The sequence below is a fragment of the Xyrauchen texanus genome, chromosome 20 (genome assembly GCF_025860055.1).
Source record: "Xyrauchen texanus isolate HMW12.3.18 chromosome 20, RBS_HiC_50CHRs, whole genome shotgun sequence".
In the NCBI taxonomy this organism is placed as follows: Eukaryota; Metazoa; Chordata; class Actinopteri; order Cypriniformes; family Catostomidae; genus Xyrauchen; species Xyrauchen texanus.
The window spans coordinates 11,867,067-11,878,048 of record NC_068295.1 but is presented as its reverse complement, the minus strand read 5'-3'; the positions used below and the strand labels follow the sequence as shown (position 1 = coordinate 11,878,048).

At 40.1% G+C, this 10,982-nt stretch overlaps 1 protein-coding gene across 1 annotated transcript; it reads right to left on the bottom strand.

The window, feature by feature from the left end:
* Positions 1–4,303: 4,303 nt before the first annotated feature.
* zgc:153911 (uncharacterized protein LOC768172 homolog) lies at positions 4,304–10,930 on the bottom strand. Its single transcript, XM_052151142.1, has 4 exons — positions 10,804–10,930; positions 6,169–6,516; positions 5,441–5,728; positions 4,304–5,193 (listed from the first exon to the last, which is right to left on the bottom strand). Exons 1-4 carry the CDS (start codon positions 10,865–10,867, stop codon positions 4,997–4,999), a joined length of 897 nt encoding a protein of 298 aa, XP_052007102.1. The 5' UTR covers positions 10,868–10,930; the 3' UTR covers positions 4,304–4,996.
* Positions 10,931–10,982: the final 52 nt, after the last annotated feature.

The window sequence follows — 10,982 nt, the reverse complement described above, 5'->3', positions numbered from 1 at the left end:
TTTTATTAAAATAAATTTCGTGAGATGTGTTAAAAGACACTACCCATATTAGGAGAATTTACTTGCTGGTAACCATTTACAGCAGCCTGTTGTTTCTTCGCAGGGGGACGCCCTCGGCGAGCAGACGGGGCATGGCCCGAGGGGGCAGGTTCGCGCGGGGCAGGATCTGAGAGATCGCCTCCGTCTGTTTCTTCACCGCTGAGAACTGCTGGGTAACGTCCTCAACGGTGTCGCCGAAGAGGTCGAACTAGGAGACTGGGGCGTCGAGAAAGCGAGTCTTGTTTGTCTCACGCATCTCGACCAAGTTCAGCCACAGGTGTCGTTCCTGGACCACGAGTTTGGCCATTGCCTGCCCGATGTGACTGCGCTGTGACCTTCGTGGCTCTGAGGGCGAGGTCGGTCGATGAGCGCAGTTCCTACAGCACGTCGGGATCAGGGCTACCCACGTGCAATTCTTTGAGCGCCTTGGCCTGGTAGACTTGCAGGAGGGCCATGGTGTGCAGGGCTGAAGCGGCCTTCGCTATCAGCGAGGATGTGGTCCTACAGGCCTTGGAGGGAGTACAGGGCGACCCTGCCAGGTGGTAGGGTTTCCGGGGCATAGGTGAAGCACAACAGCCCTATCCACCGGGGGAAATCGCCGTGTATACGTGGACCGCTCCGCTGTCCAGAGTAGCGAGAGCGGATGAGCGAGTGGCTTTGTGACGAGAGGTGAAAGGTGCTCTCTACAGCGCCGTCAGCTCATCATGCACCTCCGGGAAAAACGGGACTGGGGGGGGGGGCGTGGCCGTGAGCGGCGCCCAGACCCCAGGAACCAGTCATCCAACCACGATGGCTGTGGGGAGGACGGAGGGTTCCAGTCCAAGCCCACGCTGGTGGGAAAGCATGTTGGACATTTGAGCGTCAGCCTCAGCCTGGGGGTGCTGGCCCGAAGGCGGCAGCCCAGGGGAGTCAACGAGCGTGCCGGGGAACGGGTGGTCCGAGGGTCTCTGGTACCCGACAGAGCCACACCCGCTGCCATCCCCAGATCGCTTCCAGCGCCACTCGCACCATCCTCAATCCCGTGGGAAGAAGGAGCAATGTGAGGGGTGGCTGGAGTGGCTCGTTCTCGGTTGAAAACGAGCCGTGACCGCAACGTTGTCATGGTCATGTTCTCGCAGTGAAAACATGAGCCATCACAAACGCAGCCTCGGTGTGATCACTATCCAGACACACGAGACAACGCCTGTGGCCGTCTGAAGCAGAGAGCACTCTACCACATCCAGGAACTACACAGCGGCGGAACGGCATCTTTATAAAGAGGACGCTCGCTGTGTTTGCTCTTTTAGAGGAAATTACTCTTTAAGTAAAATCACTCTTTTAGAAAACTCTTTCGAGTTTTGTCTGCGCTGTCGAAGCACCCAGAGGCAACAATGCACAGCCGTGCACAGCAAAGGAGAAAGCCGCTGTTATGCGCCATCAGATCCAACAGCATGCAGATCGTCAGAGGAATACACGGGAACTTGGTTTGTGTGTAACTCGCAGCAGACTGCATACACGACCATCGGCTCCGAAGAAATTTTCTGAATGAACTCTAGTAATTGCCTCGCCTTTGTACCAGTATGTCCGGGGGTGGGGCATGCAAATACTGGCTGCCAACTTCTCATAGATCAGAGGCATATTCGGTGCTCAAGAGAGACCCCTAGTGTCGCTTCTCCGACACAACGTGGAGAGAGCGACAGAAGGGGAATGTAAGTTTCAATCTGTTCAAATTCAACCAATAAATAATGTAACTTTTAAGTTGTAAAATGTACTTTGTGGAACCTGCCAGCAGGTAGATAAAAAATTATAAATTTTGTCCAATTAAACAAATGTCACAGAGACATTGAATTTCAGGGTACAAATTGCCAACAAATATATCATACTGTGTCTACTTTGTGAATGGCACTAGAGCAGAGGCGGCGGCAGCCGATTTTGCCGGGGCTTCAGCCCCGAATGTTTTGAGTGTAGCTCCGAATGTATTTTGAAAAGTTGACTGACAAATATGAAACTGGACAAAAGCCTACGTAAACCCCCGAAATCATAAGTTGCCTTATTTCATTGTGCTTTGGCTTTGCACATACTGCATACAGCCTGTAAAAATAGACATAATATAATAAGTTCCTTTGCTGTCGGTAGCCTATGGGCGACTCCGTTTCTTCCTCTCTGTTGAATATGCAACAGGTAGGGAAGGAGCTTGCACAGTCGTTGACATCAACTAACGTTACTTAGTGGCGAGTTAACAGCAGGAAACTGGTAAAAATTAATAAGTCACTTTACTTTAGAGAAAGTTAAAAGTGAAACATTGTTTATCCCAATGATCCTAATGAAAGGATTTTGACAGATGAACATCGAGAATGATATGCCATGGTGTGTCAATGAACTTAGACTAAAGTTATTCATGTATTGCTTTAATTTAGGATCTTATACATCATTTTGACTATTTATGTAAAGAAATATAAATTATTTATATTCAATATTTTTTTACCTCACTTTACTCACTATAATATAACTCTTTTGTGATGACTTTATTGTAATGTACATGAAAACTCAAGAATCATGATAGATCTTAGGGCAATCCCACCAATCTGCTCTTCCCAATTCCCAATTTTCTTCAATGGTATTGGTCTACAATTTGAAATATGTAGCACTTGATGAATTAGTTGTTTGAAGCTGATTTGCAATAAGTTATGTGCTGTATCTGTTCTTTGGCATCACAGATGATTCGGGGAGGAGAAGAGGATGAGTTAGTTGAGGATATACAGGTGAAACTCGAAAAATTAGAATATCGTGCAAAAGTTCATTAATTTCAGTAATTCAACTTAAAAGGTGAAACTAATATATTATATTGACTCATTACATGCAAAGTAAGATATTTCAAGCCTTTATTTGATATAATTTTGATGATTATGGCTTACAGCTTATGAAAACCCCAAATTCAGAATCTCAGAAAATTAGAATATTGTGAAAAGGTTCAGTATTGTAGGCTCAAAGTGTCACACTCTAATCAGCTAAACACCTGCAAAGGGTTCCTGAGCCTTTAAATGGTCTCTCGGTCTGGTTCAGTTGAATTCACAATCATGGGGAAGACTGCTGACCTGACAGTTGTGCAGAAAACCATCATTGACACCCTCCACAAGGAGGGAAAGCCTCAAAAGGTAATTGCAAAAGAAGTTGGATGTTCTCAAAGTGCTGTATCAAAGCACATTAATAGAAAGTTAAGTGGAAGGGAAAAGTGTGGAAGAAAAAGGTGCACAAGCAGCAGGGATGACCGCAGCCTGGAGAGGATTGTTAGGAAAAGGCCATTCAAATGTGTGGGGGAGCTTCACAAGGAGTGGACTGAGGCTGGAGTTACTGCATCAAGAGCCACCACACACAGACGGGTCCTGGACATGGGCTTCAAATGTCAAACGTCTTACCTGGGCTAAAGAAAAAAAGAACTGGTCTGTTGCTCGGTGGTCCAAAGTCCTCTTTTCTGATGAGAGCAAATTTTGCATCTCATTTGGAAACCAAGGTCCCAGAGTCTGGAGGAAGAATGGAGAGGCACACAATCCAAGATGCTTGAAGTCCAGTGTGAAGTTTCCACAGTCTGTGTTGGTTTGGGGAGCCATGTCATCGGCTGGTGTTGGTCCACTGTGCTTTATTAAGTCCAGAGTCAACGCAGCCGTCTACCGGGACATTTTAGAGCACTTCATGCTTCTTTCAGCAGACAAGCTTTATGGAGATGCTGACTTCATTTTCCAGCAGGACTTGGCACCTGCCCACACTGCCAAAAGTACCAAAACCTGGTTCAGTGACCATGGTATTACTGTGCTTGATTGGCCAGCAAACTCGCCTGACCTGAACCCCATAGAGAATCTATGGGGCATTGCCAAGAGAAAGATGAGAGACATGAGACCAAACAATGCAGAAGAGCTGAAGGCCGCTATTGAAGCATCTTGGTCTTCCATAACACCTCAGCAGTGCCACAGGCTGATAGCATCCATGCCACGCCGCATTGAGGCAGTAATTAATGCAAAAGGGGCCCAAACCAAGTACTGAGTACATATGCATGATTATACTTTTCAGAGGGCCGACATTTCTGTATTTAAAATCCTTTTTTTTATTGATTTCATGTAATATTCTAATTTTCTGAGATTCTGTATTTGGGGTTTTCATAAGCTGTAAGCCATAATCATCAAAATTATATCAAATAAAGGCTTGAAATATCTTACTTTGCTTGTAATGAGTCTATATAATATATTAGTTTCACCTTTTAAGTTGAATTACTGAAATGAATGAACTTTTGCACGATATTCTAATTTTTCGAGTTTCACCTGTACTAGAGTGGAAGATTTAGGAACTGTAGAAACAGGCCCAGCCAGAGCAAAACTCAAAGAATACCCTCTCAACAGCTTTGGACAACAGAGAAGTGGTTGCTAGTGTGAAAATAAAATTGTCTGGGCTAAGCCCCGGATGTCCTTCAATGCTGGAAACGCCTCTGCACTAGAGCTAGATCTCATTATTTTATATTGTAACACTAAAAGCTGCAAGTATGGCACAATGATATGATTACTGAGAATATATAAAAATTCTTCTCCACAATCTTCAATTGAAATCAGTTTTGAGACCAAGTACAAATTAATTTGCAAGCACCAAGAAGTAGATCTGGTTTAGGTGGGAGATAAATAATACTCTCATCTGTGTTTTATACTGTAGATAACTTATTGATGGATTGAAATGTTAACTAAAATAGTGCATCGTAAAGCACTAATACATTGTTCTATTTGTAAAAAGATGCTATGGTCAAGAAATAATTTAAAATATAAAAATAAAGACTATATAAAAATTTATTTAAAACACAAAAATTGTACTATAAGCATTAAAGCTAAATAATAATCATCTCTATATTATTGTCGGTCATGTACATCACAGAAAGTCCTTATTTGTAAAAAGATATTTGTCATTGGTTAATGTGATCAGCAGAACTGTTGTGACCATATTAAACTTTTCCGTTGAGAACTTGGGTTTCAGGCAAAAATCCCATCTCAGTTTTGTTTTGTTTGGTCTGTTCTTTTCTTCTGCTTCTAATGAACCTAAACAATAGACCCATCATGACTAGCAGCAGCACAATAGCTGGGATCAAAGTGAAGAATACATGACATCGGTCTGCTGCCTTTCTATGCCTCTTTCTCTTATCTGTAAAAAGAAATAAATGGTTTTATGAATGCACTTTAAGCAACAACTCAGGACATGTATTTAAGTGATATCTGTCTAGTAGTATGTGGTATTCCAAAAAATATATAAAATTCATACAGCACCTGTAAACATCTACAAGTTTGTGAGAACAAGGTATACTTATAATACTTAGTGTAAAACAGATCATTTGTTTGATGATTAAAAGGCATTTTAAAAGGTTTCTTTCTGAGTATCTTAATGTCCTGACCTGAATACAGCTGAATCTCTCTCCTGATGTCTTGTCCCAGTGGCTTGTTGTGCAGTATGAATGTCAAAGTAGAGTTGGTGATTTCAGTGAGTTTTATCCAACTAGACACTGTGTAAAGTCCTGTTTGTGTGTCCTGTATGAGGTCTGTGTGTGTCTGGTTGGTGATGTCTACAGAGTTTTCTATCTGCCACTTCAGTGTAGGAGTGGGGTACCCCTGCTCGGAGGTCACTAGCAGTTTGACCCCATCGGTTAGCAGAGAGAACTGCAGGCGAGGTTCAGAGTAGAAAGCTGAGAAACAGAAAGGGACATAGCAATTAACTACAAACACCAGACAGTTGCCACTTTATTCTGATAGTTGACCCAAAAATTTAAATGGTCACATTTTACACACACTCATGTTGTTCCAAACCAATATTCCTTTCTTCCATAGAACACAATAGGTGAGGTTTTGAAGAATTATCTAGCCACTCTTTTCCAAAGAAAGTAAATAAGAGATTGTCAAACTCCAAAATGACAAAAACATCATTAAAGTATTGTAAAATCAGTCCATATGAACGTATATTCAAGGAGTGGCCAGGATATTCTTCGAAGAATTCAACTTTTGTGTTCCTCGTGTTTGGAACAACATGAGGGTGAGTAAATAAGCACAGAATTCTCCTCCTGTGGGGAACCCTTTTTATGCTGTTGTTTACTGAACATTAGTCCCAGTTGCTTTGCGAAACAATTACCTGCAATGTTCACCCCAAAACTCTTCTTCTGGCTGCCAGTGTTTGTGCTGACAGAGCAGGTGTATACACCAGTATCCTGCAGATTGGCTTTGTCCAGCTTGAGTGATGCATTGCCTTGTGCTATCTCCTGAATGAACAGACTGGTACGGTTGACATAATGCCGATTCTGATGGTCGAGCTGGTCCTGGTTGTAGTAGAAGCGGTGAATGACGTCCAGTCCATGCTGCCAGGTAATAACGGTGCTGATCAGATCCCATGAACTGTCCACAGGAAAAGTGCAAGGTAGGATCAGCACCTCGCTGTAAGAGCCAATGACAGTGCCACTGGGAACAGTAATCTCAAACTTATCTAGAGAGTGAAGGAGAGAAAATATATCACTATTATTTTACGGAGTAGAAAAGGAAAATTAAATAAAATGATGTATCCCTGCATCAAAGTGGTGAAATTTTGGGATTTGCCACTATAACCAACATTTGAGTTTCACAATTACTCCTTAGTTTTACAATTATTTTGTTGGTCCGTGTATTTAGCTTGATGAGATGAGGCAGTAAAGTGATCTAGATTAAAGGAGTAATTCTACAGACATTTCCAGGCTTGCTTGAGAAACCAATGAAGTGGGGGCCAATTATTTTTCCAAGAACCCATTTGCCAGAATAATTTTTGAAGGATTTTTCCATAAACATGAGTGCTGATTAATTCATATCAGCTTCACAAAACTGGTGGAACAATAAAAAGCAAGAAGTTTTGATTTGGAACATTGAGAAAATGTTCTGCCAAGATCGTGTTTTAAAGAACTGAAAAACTTTTATACTTCAATAAATATGATCATATTAAGCGTTTTTCTCTATTTGAATTCCATTTTTTATTAAATTTGTAGTGTCCTTTTTTTTTTTCATTAAACTTTGAAGATTTCAACTGAAATGTTAAACTGTTTTACCATTTCAAAACATCTATATGTTAACTATAGTTATATAGCCTATATCTATTATGTTATTTGTTAGTCTTGACTGGCAAGGCTACGATTCGACTTTACGCCTCAGACAAACGTTAAACAGAAAATGCGAGCAGCGCCGGTCTAACGTTACATTCGTGGAGAAATCAAAACAAATGAGTGCACACAGAAGAAATGTACTGAGGTAAAAATTCTAATCGTTGTTTTTTTTTTTATTTATAACATATGATTTAGTTTAACATAACACAACTGGGAGCTGTTTTGCTGAATATTATCACGATTGAAAATGTTACATTTAATTTATTGTTCAATAAACAAGTAGCGTAGTTAATATTTATTATTAAGTTACTTACACTTTAGACACAAACCATATTAACTGTTTTTGTTCTATTTCACCGACCAAAATAGTTCCAAAGGAAAGCTACAGCTGCGCGGTTATTTGTTACTGAATGATTCAGCGTTTTGAACGAATCTTTTGTATGAATGACTCACTAGTTAAGACGATCACTTGACGCAACCTATTGGCGGTTTAGTTGTAGTTGCAAGTATTGCATTTGTTTTATATTCAAACATCAATCTCATAACATTATTTATCAACATTACACAGTTGATAAATGGGCCAACTAGAGTAACATCTTCTACAAGAACACAGATAGACCTAATATTTAGACCCATAGCACATAATGCTATGGGTTTGTGAGTCTGACTTGAAGAACGAACGACTCGAAACCGAAGAGACGAACTAATCATTTCTCACATAAGTGCTATGGGTTTGTGAGTCTGACTTGAAGAACGAACGACTCGAAACCGAAGAGACGAACTAATCATTTCTCTTTCCGGTACTGACAGCATAGTCTCTATGGGACTGACAGGAAGAACGAAAGACTCGGACCCGCCCGAACCCGAAGACTCGCGAAAGATGAACTAATCATTTATGACTTCATGTACCTTATGCGATGTTGCACGCATGCGCGGTCAACACAAAATGAACGAATCACTCTCTGAGACAACTCGGTAGTCCCGAGTCATATTAAAGATTCGTTCAAAATGAACGAATCGTTCATGAACGACACATCACTAGATAACATACTTTTAGGAAGATCGTTGGAAGAAGACAGTCAAAGATTTACACAACAACTGCAGAGATCAATTGATGCATTTACATGCAGACAACGGCATAGGGAAAAAAAGAACACCATTCCTTGGATAACCACAATAATTTTAAATTTAATGAAAAAACGGGATAAGGCTTTAAAATCTGCAATTAAATCTAAAGCAAGCAGTGATCGACATATTTTTACTATGTTACGGAATAGAGTAGTCAAAGAGATAAGGATAGCCAAAGCAAATTTCATTTTGACCATAATTGAAAAAGCAGTAGGTAATACTAAAATTATTTGGAGCCAGTTAAGAAAATTAATGGGACATGATGGTAACAATGCCAAAACAGTTGAACTTGTAGTTGGTGGAAAATTAAGAGATAAGCCAGCTGAAGTAGCTGATGCACTCAATAATTATTTCATTGATTCAGTAGAAAATATCATCAAGTGTTTTTCTTCTGAATATAAGAACACTCCTTGTCAAGTCGAACAAACAGAGCAAGCTTTCAACATAGAATATATTACTGAGGCAGATGTAGTGAGAGTGATTAGATCTCTTAGGCCATCTCGAGGGAAAGATGTCATTGGAATGAACACTGTTATGTTGAAAGAGCTCTCTGAATTATTAGTATACCCAATTACGAAAATTGTTAACCTTTCAATTGCTCAGGGATTGTTCCCAAATGTGTGGAAGTTGGCTGCAGTTTTTCCTGTGTTCAAAGGAGGTGATCGTTTGTCCATCTGTAACTATAGACCTATTAGTATCCTGCCGGTGGTTTCCAAGGTGGCCGAAAAACTTGTCTCAGAACAAATGATACATCATTTAAATACCAGTTCCTACTCTTTACATCCACATCAATTTGTCTTCCGTATTAATCATTCAACAGAAACAGCCAATTGCTATTTCATTGACGAAGTCAAGTCACAGTTGGATCGAGGAGTTGTTGTTGGTGCCGTTTTCTTAGATTTAAAAAAAGCATTTGACACTATTAATCATGGAGTTCTTTTATCGAAGTTGAAAACTTTTAATTTTGATACAGGCACTATTAAATGGGTTGAATCTTATTTAACACATCGGACTCAGTTCGTTAGAGTTAGGAATAAACAATCAAGTGTAATTTCCTTATCTGCAGGTTTCCCACAGGGCTCTATTTTGGGTCCACTTTTATTTTCATTGTATGTAAATGACTTTGTCAATGTTGTCCTAATGTCGATATCCAAATGTATGCAGATGATACAGTAATCTTTGTACATGCTAACAGTGCAGCTCAAGCTGCTGATCTGCTATCAAAATCAATGCAAAAGATCACAGAATGGTTAAATCATAATTGTCTTCAACTGAATGTATCCAAAACTGTATGTAAGTTTTTAAGTAAATCTAAAAGCCGCTGTGTAGAACCTGATATAGTCGTAGCAGGGGAGAGACTACAAGTCGTCTCAGAGTTTAAATATCTTGGAGTTTACATAGATAACAATCTTACTTTTAAATTACATATTAAGAAGGTTTGTAATCACATTAAGCACAACCTGGCAAATTTTAGATATGTCCGTAGCTGCATGTCAAAAAGGGCCGCTATGATGTTCATGCACTCCATGATTTTATCTCATATCACCTATTGTTTGACTACCTGGTCACAAGCTAGCAACACTTCTCTTAAACCATTACTATCCCTATATAAGAAAACTCTTAAAGTACTCGATAGGAAATCCATATATTATCATCATTGTCATGTTTTAAAAAAATATAATTTATTGAATTTCGAAAACTTGATTATATATGCAGATCTCTGTCTTGTGTACAAAATTCAGCATGGACTGGCTCCTCCTGTATTGCGCCAGTTTGTGAGCACAGCACCAAATGCTCTCAGATCTACAAGGAGTGCAGCAAGAGGTGACTGCATTGTCCCGTTTAGGAAGAGTGCGCTTGGTCAAACAGCTTTTTCAGTAAGGGCTGCTCGTGAATGGCATCACATTCCCATTCAAATTAGGAATTTTAAATCGTACGTTTCTTTTAAACATAACTTAAAGAAATGGTTATTAGATAGTCAGGACTGTTTACATTACACTTGACATGAAATCTTACTGCTGCACTGTCTTCCTTGTCCTGCCTTTTTGTTTATTTGTTTGCTTGTTTGTGCCTCTTGTGCTATGCCAATGTGGTTGGCTGGCTCATTGTGTTCTTTTGTGTTTAGATAGGTGAAACCTTTGTTGTTAATTATTGTCCCAGTTATATTGTTTTTTGTTTTTTTTTAAGATGTGACATATCAAGATCTGTCCAGGGACAGCAGATGTAAAATAGCCTATTGGCTAATTCTGGCACACTGTACATTTAATTATGTATCATTAGTGTGCATTGTCCCTGTTAAATAAACCTGAATTAAAATAAATAAATAAATAAAAATATATTGCAGTTGTAATTGCAGTGCACTGGACGTTACTGCAGACCCATTTGATATTAGGACTGCTTTACTTCTAGGTTGGTTGTTTATGTTTGGTCTGTTATGGTCATACTGTGAAATAAATGTGGGGGGGGGGTTTATTTAATTTAAGCATGAGATTTGTTAATTTATCAAATGTACTTACTGAAACAGGACGTTTCCAACAGAAGAAGACAGAGACAGAACACTGTCGCAAGTTTCAGGCTCATGTCACAGTTCTCGAGCGCTGTTAATAAGGAAATCCTTTCTGGAACGCCGCGAGAACTTTGAGATGTCATTCCGAGCCGCCGTTGTTTTATACAGACGACTCCTCCTCCTTACAGA